Source organism: Protomyctophum bolini (genome assembly GCF_963924005.1).
Source record: "Protomyctophum bolini genome assembly, chromosome: 1".
NCBI classification, from domain to species: Eukaryota; Metazoa; Chordata; class Actinopteri; order Myctophiformes; family Myctophidae; genus Protomyctophum; species Protomyctophum bolini.
In genome coordinates this window covers 52100661-52122555 of record NC_137862.1, presented here as the reverse complement: position 1 = coordinate 52122555, position 21895 = coordinate 52100661, and the positions used below count along the sequence as shown (strand labels likewise).

General features: G+C 44.4%; 1 protein-coding gene across 2 annotated transcripts in view; it reads left to right on the top strand.

Annotated features, from left to right (window-relative positions):
- The window catches only part of trpm5 (transient receptor potential cation channel, subfamily M, member 5), a 60503-nt gene extending 38842 nt beyond the window's left edge, over positions 1-21661 (top strand). For both annotated transcript variants that reach the window (XM_080764447.1, XM_080764448.1), the window contains exons 18-26: positions 815-933; positions 6934-7066; positions 8965-9139; positions 11412-11580; positions 12618-12796; positions 15569-15701; positions 18861-18933; positions 20067-20157; positions 20736-21661. In XM_080764447.1, the coding sequence (XP_080620573.1) occupies positions 815-933; positions 6934-7066; positions 8965-9139; positions 11412-11580; positions 12618-12796; positions 15569-15701; positions 18861-18933; positions 20067-20157; positions 20736-20878 (1215 nt within the window). In that variant the 3' untranslated portion in view covers positions 20879-21661. The remainder of the gene's footprint in view (positions 1-814; positions 934-6933; positions 7067-8964; positions 9140-11411; positions 11581-12617; positions 12797-15568; positions 15702-18860; positions 18934-20066; positions 20158-20735) is intronic.
- The last annotated feature ends 234 nt before the right edge of the window (positions 21662-21895 follow it).

The following is a 21895-nucleotide window of genomic DNA, read 5'->3' as shown; positions in this document are numbered from 1 at the left end:
TAGGTTATGCGATCAGTGGTGGAAAGTAACTACAGTGGTATCCCCTTCGTCTGTACCGGGCTGACTTCTATAGGTTTTGAGAGGTACCTCTCATGTGAAAGGTACCTCTGGAAGTCACACCTCTGACGGGTGGGGTTTCGTCTTAAGGGGTGTGTTTTTTTCCACCCACTGTGTAATACAATAAATGGACAGTAGGTGGCAGTAGTACAGAGGCCAGAGCAACTATACATACTATAATAATAATAATAATAATAATAATAATAGCTCAGATTTATATAGCGCTTTTCTAAATACCCAAAGCGCTTTACAAGGGAACACTAGGAACAGACTTTATTAAGAGAGAGAGAGAGAGAGAGAGAAAAAAAGTAAAACATAACAGATACAGGGTTAAAAAGATAAAAGGATAAACGAGACCTCATATTGTGAGCTTGTAGATCTGCTATTTTCAAAAGATATTTATACATTTGAAAATTTGAAATAACTTTTAAGTACATTTTGATTTTTTTTATTCAGAGAATTTCTATATTGCAGTATATACTTTTACATAAGTAAAGAATTTGAGTGCTTTTTCCACAACATACTACAGCATCACACAAAAGTATCAAAAGTAGCACATCCAACAAGCTTGAACGTTGTTACAAAAATGTCGTTTGATACAGTTTGATACAGTTTGGTAGTTTTTACCGTATGATTTTCTAATGGAACCTTTTGTTCAAAACGTTGTATACAATGACACTAATGAGGCTAATGAGGCAACTATATGGGGAGAATTCTTCACCATTGTGATGTCTATTATATTGTTTTCTTTTGACAGAGCTTCTTTACGGACGAGGAGATGAATATCTTCAAGAAGTTCAAGCTGTACTTGGAGGACAACTGGAACAAGTGTGACATGGTGGCCATGTCCCTCTTTGTCGTGAGCGTATCGTGCAGGCGAGTAGCCGTCTTTTTAGCTAAACAGAATGGCTGTTGCCAGAAATACAGTTCAGTCAGATATAACTCACGGATAGATTTAACCAATATTATATTGTAGAGTGAGAATACAAGTGTGCTTATGATATGCCGTTGGGCTCTGCTAAAAAAAAATTCTCCCTGCTGGGCACAATCAAACACCATCATTAAACATTGAGAGCAGGGAGATAGATATGCAATAACAACCCCCCCATGGGGAACAGAAATAGCAGAGCCCACCGGTGGTGCTGGGGTGGCGGTGGGAGCAAACATCACATAACAACAGAACCATAAGCAGAAGGAAGGCATGAAGAGCATGAGATGAGATGAGATGAGATGATGATATATACTTTATTGTCCCACGGGGGGAAATTTGTCTTGGGCAAAAGTGCATTAGTACATCAACGCTTTTTAAAACAGACAGACAATACACACACGACAATACACAGTAGCAGCAAAGTACAAGTCACAAGAGTATCACAAGAGTATCACAAGAGAAGTGCAAATTGCAATGAGAGAAGGTATAATATTAAAAAAAAAAAGTGCTAGAGTATTCACAGTTTATAGTATCTAAGTATCTATAAGTGCAATAAATAAATGATGAAAGTCCCTTCCCCACTAAGAACTATGAACTATGTGGCGGTTGTTTAGTAGAACAATTGAAGTGGGAAGAAAAGAAAGTTTGAAGCGGTTGCTCTTGCAACGACACGCTCTGTAGCGTCTACCAGAGGGTAACAGCTCATACTCTGAAGATAATATATGTGAAGGATCAGACAACACTCTGTTTGACAGACTGAGCACCGTTTTCTCAAAGATTGTCTGAAGAGATGGAGAATCTTTCCTACCAATTACCTTCATGGCTGTTTTTTCCATTTTAGCTATTCTAGATTTGAGCTGGACAGAGAGTGTCCCAAACCAAGCTGTCATGCCATATCTAATAATGCTACCTAGCACTGCATCATAGAAGGTTGACATGACTCCCTTGCTCACACCAAAGAGCCTGAGCCTGCGGAGAAAGTGCAAGCGTTGTGCCAATTTGGCACACAGATAGTCCACATGGACGTTCCATTTGAGCTGGTTGTCCATTTGGATCCCCAGGTACTTGTATGATACAACCTGCTCAATTTGCGTGCCCCCCATGACCACTGGGTCATGGATGTGGACACCTTTTGGATCGAGATCATCTCTTTGGTTTTTGTGGTGTTTAACATAAGGTGGCTATTATCACACCAGTCTTTAAAGTTATTGATTTCACTGATGTAACCCACCGGGTGTTCAACACCCCTCAACAGGCTGACTATTACAGTGTCATCAGAAAATTTCAAGATGAAGTTGTTAGGCTGGCTGCTTCTGCAATCATTTGTGTAGGCAGTGAAAAGAAATGGTGAACTCACCCCCCCTTGTGGCACACCTGTGCTACACAATTTGTGTAAATGTCATTTAGCTTTTTGACAAGTAACAGAGGGCTTACAGTATCAAAAGCAGAACTGAAGTCTGCAAAAAGGACACGAGCATATGCCTTTGGCTCCTCCAAGTGCTTGCTAATTAAATGAGTTATACTGACTACAGCATCCTCCGTGCTGCGCCCAGCCCTGTAAGCGAATTGTAAAGGATCCATAAAGGAAGCCACCTGAGACTTAAGTGAGTTCACGATAATTCTCTCAAAACACTTCATAACTCCACAAGTTAAAGCAATAGGTCTATAATCTTTGTTCACAGAGGGACAAGATACTTTGGGAACAGGAATTATTAGTGACTTTTTCCAGATATCAGGAACCATGTGTTTGTCTACAGACTGTTGGAAAATAGGGCACCAGGCAGCTGTAAGCTCTTCAGAGCACTTTTTTTAGCAGGCAAACCATCAGGCCCCGTTGATTTTTTGTTGCATACCCTGCTAAAGACACTCTGTACCTGTTTAGGATCAATGAGAAGTCGATCAGAAGTATTACACATGATAGAGTTAATGTTGAAGTCCACAGACTCCTGCTCTGAGGAGTCAGTGTCATGACGGAGGAAAAAGTCATTCAATTCATTGGCTTTTGCTTGTTCATCCAGTGTAGCAATGGGATTTCGGTTAGTGTTCATGTTCGTTATTTTTTTCATATGATCCCATAGACCCTTAGTGTTCATGGTGCCGACACTTTCCTCAAGTGCAGCTCGGTGGTTCCTTTTGGCCAGGGACAACATCCGATTGAGCTCCCTTTGGGCCACAGCCATGCCCCCCCTGTCCCCTTTTTTAAAAGCCACTTTCTTGCTGTTAATACAGGCTTTTACCTCCTTGGTGATGTAGGGCTTGTTGTTAGGGAAGTGGCGAATGGACTTTTTTGGGACGACATTGTCCACAGAAGTTAATGTAATCCGTTACGGTCTCTGTAGCCTCGTTCAATTCAAGGTCATGAAATATGCTCCAGTCTGTACATAGGAAGCAGCCCTTAAGAGCCTCCACACTGTCCTCTGACCACTGTATCACTGTTTTTTGGACAGGTTTACTGGACTTTAAGACAGATTTGTAAGTGGGCATGAGCTGGACAGTCGAGTGATCCGAGTTGGCAAGAGGAGGGAGAACCTTGGCTCTGTACGCATTTTTTATGTTGCCATAACATTTGTCTAGCACATTTTTGTTCCTTGTACCACATTTGACATACTGGTGGAACCCAGGTAAAACTGGCTCCAGTCTACAGTGGTTAAGGTCCCCCAGAACGAAGATAGGGGCTCCAGGCGTACGTTGCATTTGTGAGTGTACACAGTCTGCTAGTCTGTTTGCGGCTCTAGCTGCATTTGCACTAGGCGGTACATAAGCTACACAAATGATAATATTGCCAAATTCCCTCGGAAGGTAGAACGGTCTCATGGAGAGGCAAAGCAGTTCAACGTCCGGGTCACAGTATTTTTCTCTGATCGTGTATTGGCTACACCAACTGTTACTCACATACACACTGAGTCCTCCTCCTTTGGACTTCCCCGACGTAGCCTCCCGATCCGCCCGTGTTGATGAGAAACCCTCCAGCTCCAGCATGGAGTTCGGTATATCCTCCCGTAGCCACGTTTCGGTAAACACCAAGATATTAGCCTCCCGGTACTCGTGGCTAAATCTAGTGTGTACGCGGAGCTCATCCATTTTGTTTCGAAGTGACCGCACGTTGCTCAAGATGATTGAAGGCAGCGGAGGTTTGTTCCCTCTTCTGCGGACGCGTTGCCTGACGCCACCTTTCCTACCCCTCTTCCTCCGTCTGGCTCCCCCGGCGGGGCTGCTGATGACGGCCTCAGGGAGGTTCGTTGGCGGTGTATTCCCTTTCAACCGAAGGGCGAGCAGGGCCTCTCTCGTGTAGGCACGGAGCACTGCCGTGTTTGTGGGAAGTGTTTCTAACCCACTAGTGTACAGGAGTTCCCCAAAGACCAAGAACAACACAAGCAGCGTCCACAGTGCTGCCATGGCTCCAGAATAGTAGTTCCCAGGCAGGCAGTCTGTTGCTTACTAGGGTTAGCCTAGCCTCAAGGCTAACTCAAGAGCTAACTCTCCTCTCCTCACAACAATTTTACTGAGAGAGAGACAGTGTCAGCTTTCGTTGCTTCCCGGAGAGAAAAGCACTGTTTCTCTTTCTGCTTGTACAAAAGTGCAAGGACATACAACGATAAAAACAGTAAAAACAATTAAAAAGCGCTCAATGCAGCAGCAGCACTAGAGCCCGGGTTGCCACTGAGCAGCGCCACCGGAGCATGCAGTCTAGTGAGCTTAAAGGAGCATTCAGTGAATTTGGGTGATTTGGAAAACTACCCGGTCCGCCCCGGTAACCATATGTGCAGCACATGCACACTGCAGTGGGGAGAACACGCAAGAGGCCAACAGCACACACACCAAGGCCCGCCCTCACTCGATCGTGATTGGCGGAAAGCCCCTCTCTATCCTGATTGGATGAAGACTGGGCCACCTAGCCAAAAACGAAACCTACGGGTTTTTTTTGGACCCCCAGGGGGTTAACTGGGGACAGGGAGGAACTCCTTATATGGTCAGCACACTCTATAGTAGGGAGGATTATTGCGAACGCAATGAGCACTAACTATGAGACCTAGCAGAACATGACTGTCTGTCTGTGTGTCTGTCTGTCTGTCAAGCTGTAACACCACCCGCCCGCCACCAGAGGGTGCAGCTGTATGTACCACACAAAACACACACACACACACACACACACACACACACACACACACACACACACACACACACACAAACCTAACTTAAAAAAAAACATTACATTTTTTTTTTAAACCTTTAAAAAAACACAGTCATATAGTCACATACACACACTAAAATAATAACTTAAAAGAAACGTAACTTAAAAAAGAAATCTTAAAAAAACCCGCTCTGCGTTCGCTTCCCGCGTTTGCGCGTCTTACTTGTAACAACAACAATTATCACAAAAAAGTAGTGATATTTGAATGAAGTGAAATCACTGAATATACCTTTTAAGTAGCCCGCCCAATTGGTCAGCTGACTGCCACATCAGCGAATGACATGTGGGTCTTGCACACACTGAATACACCCACATAGTAATGCAGCATATATTAACCCCTTGAGTATATGCCCTTGAGCACGGCATGAAACCCCTCGAATATATCTGACTGAACTACGTATCATTTAGCTTTGAGGCCGTATGCTGCAGCCTGGTGGATGAATGTGTGAAGAAGTATAGAGATGCACAAGATTATATCCAGAATAGAAAAATAGTCTACTCTTCTTCAGAAATCAAACCACTCTCTAGGGCTAGGCCACTAAACAATAGGCCACTCACAGACCACTTTCAGGGTATGCCCTTGCCCTGTCATACCAAACTTCAGGTTTTTGATATAATCACGGGTGACGGTGGATTTGATGTATAGTCACGGATTGGGAACGGAGCATTTTTCTTTTTGTTCTGTTCCAGTGGAAAAGCATTGGCAGAATCTAAGAATCTAAATGGCAGATCTACACGAACGTTTGACCTATACTCACCAATACAAAGACGGGTTGTGTCAATAGAAAGCCTACTTTCCTTAGTGGACGCACTCTGAGCCCCCCACCACACATATAAACGGTACTTTTTGGCCAAAAATGGATTTTGTTTCCACCGGGAAAAAAATACTTTTAGTTACTCCGCTGCGCCCTACAATTACAATTTACAATTGTACCGATATTGCCCAGAGAACTGCCTCATAAAGAATATTTTTCCTCCGGTGGGGGGCTTAAAGTGCATCCACTAAGGAAAGTAGGCTTTCTTTTTTTTTTTGTCTAAATTTTTATCCCACGATTTTGTAACCCAATTTTCTTTTCACCCAGTGCCAATTATCTAATGTAATCCTGGGCGCTACACTTCCTCTGCCAACCTGGGGGGGCAGCGGACTGACTCATGCCTCCTTTTATGCATGAGGAGTCCAAGCTGCTTCTTTTCACCTGACGGAGGGGAATTTCCCCGGCCGGACGTAGCGCGTGGAAGGGACACGTTATTCCGACCAGTTCCTTTCCCCTCCATCAGGCGCCCCGGCTGGCCAGGGGGAGGTAGTTTTAGAGACCAGGATTACGGCATGTTTTTGTGAGGGTATCTACCCTAGGGGACACGGGGAGAACATGCAAACTCCACACAGAAAGGCCCTATCGCCAACCCCCGCCTCGGGTATGGGCACTGATGATGCGGAGGAGGGAACACGCCACCGGTGCCCACAGCGTCCCCAGCGGGAATCGAACCCAGGACCTTCTAGCTGTGAGGCGACAGCACTACCAACTGTGCCACCGTGCCCCCTCGAAAGTAGGCTTTCTAATGACACAACCCGTCTTTGTTTGGCCAAACGTTCGTGAGATTTCCACAAAAGAGGAGAGGCTGGTCTGATTTTGATTTCAGATTTAAAACTGAAAGTCACATAGCCTTATACTGCAGGGCAGAATCGAAGCAGTAGAAGGCTATGGACCAGAGCTAATGTTTACTGTGGTGTTGTCGTCTTTCCCCTCGGCAGGATGGCTCAGAGCACGTACGAGGCAGGGAGGACCGTTCTGGCCATAGACTCCATGGTGTTCACCCTCAGGCTCATCCACATCTTTGCCATCCACAAGCAGCTGGGTCCAAAGATCATCATCGTGGAGAGAATGGTGACGTATAAACAATTTACAATGTACTACTCGTCGTCGCCATAATAATCCATTCTATCTGTTTTCTTTCAATCGCCTGTATCTCCTATTGTCACGGTCCGCTCCTCAGACCGTGAACTTTACTTACTTACTTACCGTGAACTTTGACTGTCCTTATTTAGAGTTTGGATTTCTGTCATTTATATGTATTTGCTCATGTATTCCTGACTGTTTCTCGTTGGTTTTGGTTTTCTGTTACTCTGTTGTTGCCTTAGTTTTGTGTATTTTATTTTGTAGTATTGTTCCTAGTGTTTCCTGTCCTCCTAGTTACTGTTAGTTACCTTGTCTATCCTACCTTGTTATTTGTCAGTGTTTCCACCTGTGTCCTTTTAGTCCCCTAGCCTATCCTGTGTTTGATTGTATTTTGAGTTCACCTGTGTCCTGTTACCCCTGTCTATTTAAGCCCTTTGTTTGCAGCGTGTCCTTGTTGGTCCATAGACCTCTGTCAAGTGAGTGTACATGTTGCGGTGCCTTTGTTTTGCCCTATCTTGGTTTAGTGAAATAAACACTTTGAAGATAGTCTGCTTTGCATCCTGTTGCCTGCTTTTGGGTCCACCCGTAATGCATTCCTGACACTATTCCTTGTCCCAGATGGCATTTCTGGTCAAAATAAAGTTTATTTGACGGCACAGAGCCGGTGATGTGGAGGCTCTCCAGCATCGCGGTTTGGATTCATATTAGTAAACAAGGCCTGTCCAGGCTCCGTTGAGCTTATTAGGATAATACTACTTCTGGTAGACTGGAAATGTGGCTTTTCTAAATACGAGCCAAAATGGGAAAAATGCTGGCGTGAATTAGATCCTAATTTTTTCAATACATGCTAGCGCTGTAAGTGTTAAGTGATGCAATTTAATAAGAACTTATAACCACATTTAGACCTGAGGACGATTCTACAAATGCCTTCCAAATCCTGACAGTTTTCTAAAAATGTTTCTGTGTCAGTGGTTCTCAAACATTTCATGTCAAGGAGCCCCGGAAATATGTGTATTTGGCCGCCGACCCCCATCTTAAAATATGTAAAATATGTAGACCCCCTCCCAGAAGCAAAGATTTGAGATAAAAACGTTCGCTCTGAAATAATATATATTGTGAGAGTCAACAGTCTGGTAACGCGAGACTAGAGTCTCGCTATTCATTTCAGTGGAAGTTGCTCAGTTGCGTTTTGAAGCACCCGGAAGACTTCCGGGAAGTATAATTTTAACTCAATGGTTCGAGCGAGCGGAAGTTTAGCCTAGCCTAGCCCCGGCCCTCAATTTTGAGGTCCGGGCTTACGCACGTGACGTCATGAACGTCCGTCCACTTCCATTAAAGTGCTGCAATTCCACATTTCGCCAGTAGGTAGTGGCATCTTCAACGTTGGATAGCCTTACTGGGGGCAGAGTGATGTAGTAAGAGAGTGGTGACACGCTTTGATCTCGCTGCAAAGCGGGTGCCTATGGGCGATAGTTCCAAACATTGCTCCTATGGCTGGAACTATTCCATTGAGATAGAATGAGCACTTCCGCATTCCATTGTTACAATGAGCACTACCATCCTTTGGCCAGTGTGTCATACTATTATCTTAGACGTGCATCACCATCTTTTTAATTTTAATTTGGTAAACCTTACATGGTAGTGTTGTTTTCGCCGACTAAAACCAAGACGAAAAATGTCCGTCGAAAACTAAATAGAAACTAAATCAACCGTAGATTTAGTCGACAAATCGTATGATATTTAGTCGACTACAACTGTAGACTGACACTAACACATTCCAGGTGACTAAAATGTGACTAAAAACTAAAATGAAAACCATTTGCCAAAGACAACAGCTGCCACGTGGATTGTAAACGGTGAATGCGTTGTGTCGTCTCATTGGCCAGATGAAGGACGTGTTCTTCTTCCTGTTCTTCCTGGGGGTGTGGCTTGTTGCGTACGGCGTGGCCACGCAGGCTCTGCTCCACCCCAACGACCCGCGCATCGACTGGGTGTTCCGCAGGGCTCTGTACCGGCCCTACCTGCACATCTTTGGACAGATCCCCCTGGAAGAGATCGACGGTGAGTATAGTATAGTGTCGGAAGAAGCACTTCCACGCGTCGTGATCTTTTTTTCCCCACCCTAAAACATGATCATCAGGTCTAAGGTCGCATTCTCACCAGAGAGCTTTGCTGCGATTAAAACGAATCCCGCTGCGCATTTTCAGAAAGTGCACTTCGTTTGGCAGGTGTGAAGGCTCATTCGAATCCCAATGCGTATCAAAGAACCGCATTTTACTCCGAGCAAAAACGGGGGTTTCGCTTCGCTTCCAATCGCACTTGATTACGATTCGGTGCAGGTGTGAATGCAATCCGCAGTAAATAAAGGAAATGAAGCAAACAATGTGGCGGGCGCGGAGCTGAACACAGTTGGAGACGGAGAAGGCATATTTTACGCAGTGCAAAGATGTTCCGTTACCGTGGATACTAGACGTGGTCGAATGAGGAGACTGAAGCCCTGATCGAAATGAGGACGAGTACATTAATCAATTGCTTAAGAAAACACATAAAAACACTGCAGTGTATTATAGCCTACAGAATATTCTGTCTGTCTGTGCGTGCCGTAAACATGGAGTGCTGTCACTGTGTGGGGACTAGTGGGGAGCAGGGACTTTCATCTCGATAAACTTGTAAACATTTTGCGCTGCTGTCTGTTATATCGGTGTGCTCAGCGCTGTTAAATATGCAAGAATCCCAAAATCTACGCCCATACGCATGAGTCTACCGAAGTATGAATGTGACCTTATTGTTGTTTTTCCAAAAAGTGTACAGTATTTGTTAATGTTGTTTTTATGTGGGCACGCCCACCAGTTCATTAAGTGTGCCTGGTTTGCCTGGTGGGTGGTGATGGGTGGTGAATTGGTGATCCACCTGAACTGAAGCCGCACCCACAGCTGTAGTTGTATGATAAAGGGGGAGGGGTTAGGGGTGGGGCTGATAGTGTGATGTCACTATATTACTGTTTATTTCATTGGCCCGTTTGACTGTAAAGGGTTCAGCCTCCAGGAAGTAACCCTAAATACAAAGTTAATACACCATTGCACATACAAACAACTCAAGGGTGTCTAATGAAGTACTGTCACCTCATAGACACATGAAAAACTGGAAGAATACAAACATTGTGGAACTCCCTCTTTAATTGCTGGCAGGATGTGGATTAATTACGCACGGCCAATCACAACCACCCGCTTTGAATGTTATCATCAACCCAATAATCAGCAGTATGTTCTTAGTCAGTATGGACATTTCCTACATACTGCTTACCGCGAGTAGGTGACTAGGCAACACGGAAGTGAAATGACTGGCGCCGAAGCGAAAACACGGTGAAAATGTTCTCTACAACAACTTCACTTTATGTTTAGTCATGTGTTGCCGGTTAAAACTGAGCTTAGAGTTAGGGTTAGGGTTATTAGTAATAGAGTTAGTAGTCGAACGACGCGCGTCGCACGTTGTCGGACAATGGCTGACAACCACAACAACGTCAAAATGTAGGAAATGTCCATACTGGCTCCACTGCATGGCCTTGATAAGAACGAGCTGGGAGATTAATCGGAAAACACATCGGTATATCTGACCGATTTGAGTTGTTTTTAGATGAATCGGCATCGGTTTGATTAATCAATCAGACCGATTAATTAATCGGTCCGATTAATCGGCCTGTCTTTACAGATAAACAAGCCCAAAGTTAACAGCTTGTACAGATCTACAAGCTCACAATATTACATAATAAAAAGTATAAATCTGACTTGCAATATTTCTTTCAATACAGAATGAGATCATATCGACATCGGTCTAATATCGGTTATCGGCCATAACAGCAATGAATTATATCGGTATATCGATATCAGCCGAAATGTCTCAGCGGGACATCCATAATATAAACATAGTGGTGATTATGGGTTGATAACGGTAAACGGATATGAAAAGCCTCCACGACGTCAAATGACCAAACTATGACAAAAAAACCCTCAAATTAAAGGTATATTCAGTGATTTCACTTAATTCAAATATCACTTATTTTTTTGTTTTGTTGTGATAATCCTCTCTACTATCTATAGAGTGTGCTGACCATATAAGGAGTTCCTCCCAAAAAACCGTAGGTTTCCTTTTTGACTCTCTATCCTGATTGGACGAAAGGCTTTGGGTCCCAGCCAAAAACGAAACCTAAGGTTTTTTGAGTGAAATCACTGAATATACCTTTATAAGTTTGATTAAAAAAAGACCACGACTAACTAAAAAGACAAACTCAACAACACCGTTTTTCCAACGGTGTGGCGTGTCTGTCGACACACAGCGGCTCGCTTCCCGGACATGAACTGCACGGAGGACTCGTCGGAGATCATGGCGGGCCTCCTCCCGCCGTGTCCCAACATCTACGCCAACTGGCTGGTCATCCTGCTGCTGGTCATCTTCCTGCTGGTCACCAACGTGCTGCTGCTCAACCTGCTCATCGCCATGTTCAGGTATACGGTCGTCTTCCTGCTGGTCAACCAACCTGCTCATCGCCATGTTCAGGTATACGGTCGTCTTCCTGCTGGTCAACCAACCTGCTCATCGCCATGTTCAGGTATGGTCATCTTCCTAAGTTCCTGCTGGTCACCAACGTGCTGCTGCTCAACCTGCTCATCGCCATGTTCAGGTATACGGTCGTCTTCCTGCTGGTCAACCAACCTGCTCATCACCATGTTCAGGTATGGTCATCTTCCTAAGTTCCTGCTGGTCACCAACGTGCTGCTGCTCAACCTGCTCATCGCCATGTTCAGGTATACGGTCGTCTTCCTGCTGGTCAACCAACCTGCTCATCGCCATGTTCAGGTATGGGTCATCTTCCTGCTGGTCACCAACCTGCTCATCACCATGTTCAGGTATGGGTCATCTTCCTAAGTTCCTGCTGGTCACCAACGTGCTGCTGCTCAACCTGCTCATCACCATGTCCAGGTATGGTCATCTTCCTAAGTTCTTGCTGGTCACCAACGTGCTGCTGCTCAACCTGCTCATCACCATGTTCAGGTATACGGTCGTCTTCCTGCTGGTCAACCAACCTGCTCATCGCCATGTTCAGGTACAGGGCTGTGACTCTCGCCTTCATGCAGTGTCGATTTTGTCGGCCAAAACGGAGACGAAAAATGTTCGTCGACTACCCTTTTTTCAAGTAAATGAAAACGGAGCTATGGAGACTAAAACTGAGACTGCGGATCTGCTATTTTTCATGCAAACAAGTGTAAAATGACTTATACTGGATCACTTGTCCACTAGTCCACTGGATCACTTGTCCACTAGTCCACTCCCTTCCTAACATTTTAGTCTAGTTTTTATTTGTTGACGAAATTGTCAATATATTTAGTCTTAGTTTTAGTCATCACAGCTTAGTTTTCATTTAGTTACCATTTAGTTTTTGTCAGTGGAAAAAAGGTAGTCGACGGACATTTTTAGTCGACGAAATCAACACCTTCCATTGGGCATCTAACTGGTGTCCTCTGCTCCTCCTGCTCGTTGGCAGCTACACCTTCCAGGTGGTGCAGGAGAACGCGGACATCTTCTGGAAGTTCCAGAGGTACAACCTGATCGTGGAGTACCACAGCCGTCCCGCCCTGGCTCCGCCCTTCATCATCATCAGCCACCTGTCCCAGATCCTCTTCAGCCTGCTCCGACGCCCCGAGCCCAAGCAGGAACACCTGGGTACCAATTAAAACACAGTTATGCTAGCTATTAGCCCAAGCAGGAACACCTGGGTACCAATTAAAACAGTTATGCTAGCTATGAGCCCAAGCAGGAACACCTGGCTACCAATTAAAACACAGTTATGCTAGCTATTAGCCCAAGCAGGAACACCTGGGTACCGATACACAGACCAAGTCCTTTCAGGACTGCTTGGTCCTTTAAATAAAAAAATATCATAGAAATAAATATACAATAAAGAGAGTTCCACCATGTTCAGTTTGGAACATACAGACACAGGTTTGTGTTTCCACCGCATTGTGTTGGACGGAACAATTGTCACTGTTTGATGCCTAGCTGAATGGTTAGAGAGCCTGTCTGGAGAGAAGGAGTCTCCTGAGGTTTGAATCTCAGTAAGAGATGCTGAGAGTGGCTCACCATCAGGTGGGATGAGATGTTGATCCATCATTTCTTGATCTTTCTGCTGTTCCTTCGTCTGGAATGTGGTCTCGGTTGTTGTCGTTGGTTGCCACATGCAAGTTCCCACCTGATGTCGTGTGGGAGTTCTGATTGGTCCAGAGCGTACTTAATAACTTCTAGCTTACATAACGTCTTAAGACAAGGACTGAAGTCTAAGATGAACAGCTCATCAGAGATAGTGTGATCTCCTTTGTATCCTCCAAAGAGGATGATACGATCTCCCACAATGCAACAGCACATAGCATGAATTGGACATGGTCCTTTCCCCTTGGGCTCAACCTTCTTCCAGGAGAAGGTCTCTGGACTGAATTTCCACACATCATTGAAGGTCTGGTTATTGTTCCAGCCACCAAATATGTACAGCTCTCCATTGTAGATAAATGCTGACTGACAACAGCGTCCTTCTGGTAGAAGTTGTGCAGAAGGTGTGTCCAGCCAGGCGTTTGTCTCTGTGTCAAACACTCTGATGCTGTTGTAGACCCCCTGGTACCCCCTCCAGCCCCCGAATACAAACATCTTGGTACCAATGATGGTAGCAGAGTGATATCCTGAAGCAGGAGGTGGAGTTCCTCTGGTGTTAATTACAGACCAGACCATTGTGCTGGTGTCCAACATGTACATCTCATTAGTCCACATAGTCAGCTTGGTGTATCCTCCATGGATAAACATGACCTTCTCCAACACACAGGCTGAGTGGCAGCACCTCTCCTCTGGAACAGTCCCAGAAACCCTGGGTTGGAACCATCTGTGGGAGTCAACATCAAATGCATAAAGCACATTGAAGTAAGGCTGCCCTCCCCAGATGTAGACTGTATCTTCCACCAACACAGCTGTGTGGCTGGAGCGCTTGGATGGAACCTCAAGGTGACCGTCTCCTCTTCCTGGTTCCACTGGAGGTAACTGCTTCCAGCATAAAGACACTGTGTTGAAGACATGGACATCCATCTGTCCCTTGTTGCAGGTCCTTCCATAACCTCCAAAGGAATACAGTTTGTTCCTCACTGCTACAGAAGCATGACAGGCTCGCTTTGGTCCTCCTGCTTTGGAAACGGTCCAATACAACATCACCCTGTCTGTCTGTATGTCTGTCTGTCTGTCTGTCTCTCTCTCGTACAGTCATTTTCAACACGGTGCATCATCTTATATCATCTGGTGTGAAATAACACGAGACACAAACTGTTGCCATGCACGCCTTAACGATGCCAATTAGTGCAGCTGTTCTTCATCTGCACCCTTTGAACTCTATTGCTATATTTATTACTTCATTGCGGCTACCTTGGGGTCTATGGATCTATGGATATATGGGTCTTCCACACGCTACAGCTACAGGGTTCCCCAACACTGAGCTGTGTTGTATTTTGAGGCTGTGTGTGTGTGTGTGTGTGTGTGTGTGTGTGTGTGTGTGTGTGTGTGCGTAGAATGTGCTCAAGCTGACTGGCTGAGCACGGAATGTGATGTATGGTGATAACAGTGCCGCTCAAGTCACGTGGGTGTGATATTTTCTCCATATCGCTGTGTGAGAGACAGTCCACTGAGCAACTCAAAGTGAGGCTGAATGACAAGCATTTTGCATTCTGGCTCTTTGAGGGGAGCTAGCGCCCCCTATGGCCAACTTGGTGTGTTTGTGTGTTCTCAGGGGCAGCCTTAGGAATCTGGAGGCCCGTTTCAAGACCAAATATGAGGCCCCCATATACCTATGACATCATTATTTTGTTGAGGCCCCCCTGAGGGTGGAGGCCCCCCCTGAGGGTGTAGGCCCGTTTCAATGGAAACTGGTGAAACATACTTAAGGCCTCCTATGCCTAAACAGTTATTCTATAGCCATTAGCCCAAGCAGGTTCACGGTTGTTGTTGTTGTTATTGTTATGGCTATTATAGGGCATAGCAGTGGCGGCCATTTTGTGGTGCCACAGATAGAAAGCCCATTAATGTGTCCCATAGAGATTTAAAAATATATATTTATATAAGTGATTTTAAGCCTAATTAAAAATGCCTTGACACCATAATGTGTCAACGGCTAAAATGATTTTAGCCTTTACATAAGCCTGCGTCAGGGCTCTCTAGGGCGAGTAACAAAACAAACAATCCATAAAAGAATGTCTTGTAGAGAGAACCGCATATGAGGCTTCCCTATTCACTGTAGCGACTATAGGAACAGACAAGGTTTTACATTATTACATCACACGTTATCGTCTGTGTCAGAGAGCACTTCCCCTGCTGCGACTATAAACACTGATTAAAGTCACCTCATATTAACGGTCTGTTGATTCATTGTGTGTGTGTGTGTGTGTGTGTGTGTGTGTGTGTGTGCAGAGAGGGACCTCCCAGCAGGGCTGGACCAGCGGTTGATGACCTGGGAGACCGTCCAGAAGGAGAACTATCTGGCCAAACTGGAGCGCCAGCGCTGGGAGAGCAGCGAGGAGCGCCTCAAGAGCACCTCGTCCAAGTAAACACCAGCGTCACTATGTCAGCGGAAATGTATAGAGCACATATACTTTACCATTAAAAGAGGCATGTAGAGGCAGTGTTGTTTTTGGCAGCACATTTCTATTTTTTTATAGTCACATTTTAGTCACCTGGAATGTGTTGGTGTTAGTTTATGTCACGACCAAATGTCATGAGATTTTAGTCGACTAAATCTATAGGTGATTTAGTCGACTGAAATGTATTTTGTCGGGTCTTGATGCCGTCATAATGGCTGATTTTACACTTGCTGTAAATAGCCGATCTACAAGCTCACAACGCGTCGCAGCACGACGCGCTGTGAGCTTGTGGATCGGCTATTTTCAGCATGTAACCAAGTGTAAAATGAAAAATTGCTGGGACAGTGCATTGATTGATTGATTGATTGAAATATTTATTAACAGTTTGTAGAATTACAGTACATTTCAAGCACAAACTCAATACAGAGACTGTTAACTGTGAGTGGACGACCCAATTAAGCATTACACTTGTTTACAACAGGGTCCACATTGTTCAATTCATCAAAACATATAGAGACATACAAATAGACTGATAGGCTGATTTGGTCATGGCAATTACACCGTTTCTTAGCTTGTTACATTGGGTTTTTAGGATGCACAGTTTGGTTTGGAGATCACAGTCGAAGCGCTTGGCTAGCTTGGACTTGCATTTAAGAAGTTCAGAGCATTTGTTGTCTCTGGTTTTCATTGCAGTCAGTATGTCCGAATTCATCCATGGCTCCGAGCGGGTTTTGACCCTGACGGTTCGCAGAGGAGCCATGATGTTTAGTACTGATGTAAATTTGGTTTTAAAGCCAAGCCATGCTTCTTCGACTAGTCAGCTACTGAGCACATCGGACCAATCCAGACTCTCCAGTTCTAGGTTAAAGGCCTCGCTAGAGTAGAGCATACGCATCAAAATTGCCGGGACGGTGCATAGTGCATACGCATTGAAAATGCTGGGACGGTGCATATGGCGCAAAGTAATTAAAGGTAATGCTCCTATGTATACATGTATGTAATCTGGCACCACTGCCGTATCAGGCACAATTAGTCATTACGTCATTTGCTGGGACGGTGCATACGCGTCGAAAAAGCTTGGACGGTGCATACGGCGCAAAGTAACTACAACTACAGTATACCGCTAATCAACTTACAAATTACATGTATAACTAGCTCTCAATGATTACGTAATAAAGATGTGGATTAAAGGACCCAATGCCAGAGTGTAATTGGTTTTCGATGGTGACGTAATGACGATATGTTTTAGTGTCGGGAGGATTAAAGGTAATGCTCCTATGTATACATGTATGTAATCTGGCACCACTGCCGTATCAGGCACAATTAGTCATTACGTCATTTGCTGGGGCGGAAAAGCAGAGTGCAGTTCTAGTTAGACTTAGTTTTAGTCATCACAGCTTAGTTTTCATTTAGTTTCCATTTAGTTTGTCAGTGAAAAAAGGTAGTCGGCGAACATGTTTCGTCTTAGTCGACGAAATCAACACTGATCTAGAGCACGTTTAACTGCAGTGTGTTGATGACTACAGGGTCCAGAGTGTTGTTTTCACTGCAATGTGTTGTTTTCTTTTGTGTGATAAGAAGCAGACTAATTCTTATCACCTGACAGGGGGGGGGGGGCGTTTCCACAGTAGGACGTAGTGTAGTGTGTGGAAGGAACACGTTATACCAACCAGTTCCTTTCCCCTCCATCAGCTGGTTGGTGGCAGTATAGAGACCAGTATTATACTGCATGTTTTTTTACCGTAACCGATTCAGGACGGGAACCCCTTTTGGTGTTTTAACCTTTCTGGGGTTCTTGTTGCTATGTAAAGTACGTATATAGCATAACAGTTTTCAGTCTTCAGAAAAAACACTATGTTTCTGTGTCAGTCATTCTCAAACATTTCCATGTCAAGGCGTCAGTCTTCATAGAAACAAACCACCACGGGAAAAAACAACAAAGGCAGGAGCTGCAAAGTTGAACAGCATGGGAAATAGCTACGTAACGCTAAAACTGTAACTAGCTCTAACTCAGTTTAACAATACTGGAAGGCTTGAGCTGTACTTTACCATACATGTAGACTAGACATGTGAAGCTCTGGCGTGGAATGAAGGGCATACTGGGCTTTTGTAGAGGCGGTGCTTGATTGCAGGATGGAAGACAGGTGCAGAGGATTGGTGCAGGAGAGCAGGTGTGCCGAGTAGAGCCATGCCCCCTTTCTGAAACCAGCTCCTCGCCACTCGCCCTACACACTTGCCCTCGATATGCGCGTTCACGCGAGGCTGCGCCATATTAAGTGTCGTCCGAAACCAAGCAGCCTTGAGTGGAAGTGGCTTATAAAGCCCTCAAGAGCGAGTCTGTGCCGATCTAGACTCGATTGCCTTGTGCAGCCCTGCTCTCTGTCCGCATGGAAACCGCAACCTACAAATGGAAGTACCACCACAAATAAATGATAAATAAAAAAATCTTCATCTGATGCAGAATAGACAACGCTCCAACTGATGTTCACAAGGGCTCTTTATTTACCCCACCGTGAAAAACTATAAATGAAACCACACAAACAAAACAACTTTTAACACAATGATTTATAAACACCATGGATGTATATGACATGTCATTTTTGACAGTCACGCTGTATTTCCTTTTTCCATATGAATGAAATCCACATGTCACACAAACATACACGATGCAATGCAATATAACTGTAGGCCTACAAACAAAATAAAAGGTAACACAATTGCATGATGGTAACCATGGCAACAAATGGTGTCTGTTTCCTGTTTATGCACAAGGAGGGCAAGTGTATTTCCAAACAGTTTTTTATACCCAGCACCCTAATCAAGGGAACTTGATTCAGCTGGAGGGGCACTTCCTGACGAGGGAACCTCCCGAGAGCACTTCAAGTCAAGGGACTATGGTTTCAGAAAGGGCCCTATAGAGTAGTCAGTGAGGGTGGAGTGGCTAAGCAGTGCCTTGCACGTGAAGGTGCAAGAACAGCAGACCTACAAGCTCGTAGCGCTGCACTCTGTGCCGGGCTATGGGCTTGTAGATCTGCTATTTTTCAATAGCTAAAGTATAACATATAATGCTTAAAACACCAAAAGAGAGCTGATTTAACTGCAGTGTGTTGATGACTACACAGGGTCCAGAGCCTGTTGAGGATCGTCAGTGGTGTCAAGGACCAAGAGAAACGTCTCCTGTCCATGGAGGCTCAGGTACGTAAGTGACAGATACGATGATCTCCATATATGGGCATTTTGCAGTAGGACTGGCAGACAGTGCGATCCTAAAGGATTTTGTCCAATCATCATGCATGCAAATCAGTACACCTTATCTCCATAGTCATGTGATCAAGATGGATCTGTCCTATTCTTGTTCCATCCTGATTGGCGAATTCCGGCCCACATATTTCCTACCTCCGAGGAGCAAGTTCTCTCTCTCTCCCTCTTTTTCTTCCTCTCCCTCTGATTGTCCCTCCTTTTACACTCTCTTCCCCCCCCCCCCCCCCCCCCCCATCTATGTTTAAAGGAATATTCAGTGATTTAACTTAATTCAAATATCACTTATTTTTTTTGTTCTGCTGTGATAATCCTCCCTACTATAGAGTGTGCTGACCATATAAGGAGTTCCTCCCTGTCCCCAGTTAACCCCTGGGCGTTTTTAGTTTCCGGCTAGGTGGCCCAGCCTTCATCCAATCAGGATTGCGAGGGGTCTTCCACCAATCACGATCGAGCGGGGGGGGGGCTTGGTGTGCGTGCTGTTGTGGCGGCCTGTCGCGTGTCTCCCCACGGTAGTGCGTTGTTTTTTTTTCTTCTCTCCAAATCACCGAATGCTCCTTTAATATTAAACTCCTGATACCTCCCGAAAAGTCGTAAAATAAGGTGGTCCCACGTTATACTGATAAGCCTGGTTGTGATCGTCACATAATCATGTAGATAAATGCCTGTGTTTGTATAGTGTCTTCCAACCACTCGAGGGCCGGCCTTATACAAAGCATTTCAGATGCTTTATAGTTATCGCTTAGTATAACACAATGAAACGTAGTTTGGCAGCAATCCCCCTCCACTTATCGTCATAAAAGCAAAGTAATAAGAAGAGGGAAATGTGTAGGCTATCCAAATATACGGTATATATATATCAAAATATAGGTCTAATAAAAGTCATCATAATAGTCAGTCAGACGGAGAGAGAGAGGCTGTAGAGTAAATAAAATAGCCTGGAAATACTTGGCAGCAATTTTATATTATTACACCTGGGGAAAGTCAGTGAAATACTGTATAATCAAAATGACAATTACATAATACCTTCGACATGTCATTAATGGGCTCCGGGGTTTCCTCCTCCTTAGATCAAGTACTGCGGAGAGGTGCTGTCCTGGGTTGCAGAGTGCTTCGCTCTGAGCACGCTCAAGTGTGACAGAGAGGCTCCCAGACCGCCACGTGAGTTCCACGTTCCGCGGAAACCTTCTTTATCGTCAACTTGCTCACTTGTTTGTGTTCTCTGGCCACTTATTTTGCTTTGGAACGAGGGTTACTTTCCAGGTTTATCAGAGGAGGTATAGCTATACACGGAGTGGGCCCAGTATAGAGCAACGAAGTCTGACGTCAATATCGGTAGAGGGTTCATGTACTTTTTATTTGCATTGTAATCCCCATAGGACTAGGAGGGGAGAACTGTGTTTGTTAAAAAAGAACGGGGTGCATACTTAGTTTAGACTAGTCATTACTGCACCCAAATAAACACCGCTTCACTCATATGGATGTGCAGAATCAACTGACTGCAGAGAAAACGCTATTGTTACTGCTACTGAATTAGTTACATTTTCGCCAGAAACAGACGCACTAGTATCATATATGAGTGACTGACTGTTTTCCTGGCAACCTTGCAAACCCGGAAAAGGTTCCCGGGTTTTAGTTCCAACCCGGAACTAAAATGGAATGAATGTGATGATAATCAGACTGAATCAGTTTGATTCGACGTGACTGTGATGATTTAAATCTGCCAATCAAAACGGCAGTGTCGTTGACAGGCAGCAGCAAGGCCAGCAAGGACCCACCTCCAGCTCAACCAGACCAGGAAGTACAATCAGACGACAAGGACGCAACGTCTGGTCACCAAGGATACGGAGCAAACAAACGATTCCCTTACATCGATGAATAAACATACCGGTGTTGTTTTGGGCCAGCAAATTTTGATTTTTGTCGTAGTAGTCTCTTGAATAGTTTTTCGTTTAGTTTTGGTCACATTTTAGTTTTTTGTTGTTGTGTTAAGTCGACTAAATGTCATAGGATTTTAGTCGACTAAATCTACAGTTGATTTAGTCGACTGAAATGTATTCTGGCGGGCCTTGATGCCGTCGTAAGGGGCTGACTCTACACTTGCGGAAGATAGCCGATCTACAAGCTCACAACGCGTCGCGCACAACGCGTCGCACACTGGGACTCGCTTAGTTTTCATTTAGTTTTCGCCAGTGAAAAAAGGTACGTACTTGACGAAAACATTTTTCGTCTTAGTTTTAGTCGACACAAACAACACTATTATATTTTAGCCACATGAGTGAGCATCATTTGTTATATCGTCACTGTCGGGGTGGAAATCTTGCATGTCCAAAACAGGACTTTTTTTTGTAATACTTTTAATTTGTTCAACATTTATAAAAACCCACTGACAAACTTAATTCACTTTCAATGGTCATAAAGGGAGACTCGTAACTACGATAATTGATAAAACATAACATCATTAAAGTTTTCAGTATAGCTTTTACCAGATGATATGTCAGTCATTGTTGTTTGTTGGAGTGTTCTTCTTACTGTAACAATATTGTACATTATACTGTACATGATCGTTCTGTCCGGTATTACCCATTTAGACCACCTCAGACAATACTTTTCTCTCCAAGTACCACCGTAATATATGTTAAAATACAGGAGCACATACCTGCCCTTTTTGTTCCATTCCTATAACAAAACTGTCTAATCACTAATCAGCACAACTGCTGATATTTCTAATGTGATTAATCCGTTCCCAAACATTCTATTAACGGCTACTGTGCTACGGTGTGCTGTCATGTTTCTATGTCAGTGCCCCAGAAGCAAAGATTTTAGTTAAAAACGTTCGATCTGAAAGATTATTCAAAGATTCGAGACACATTTTCACGATTTTTCACTAAATAGCAGA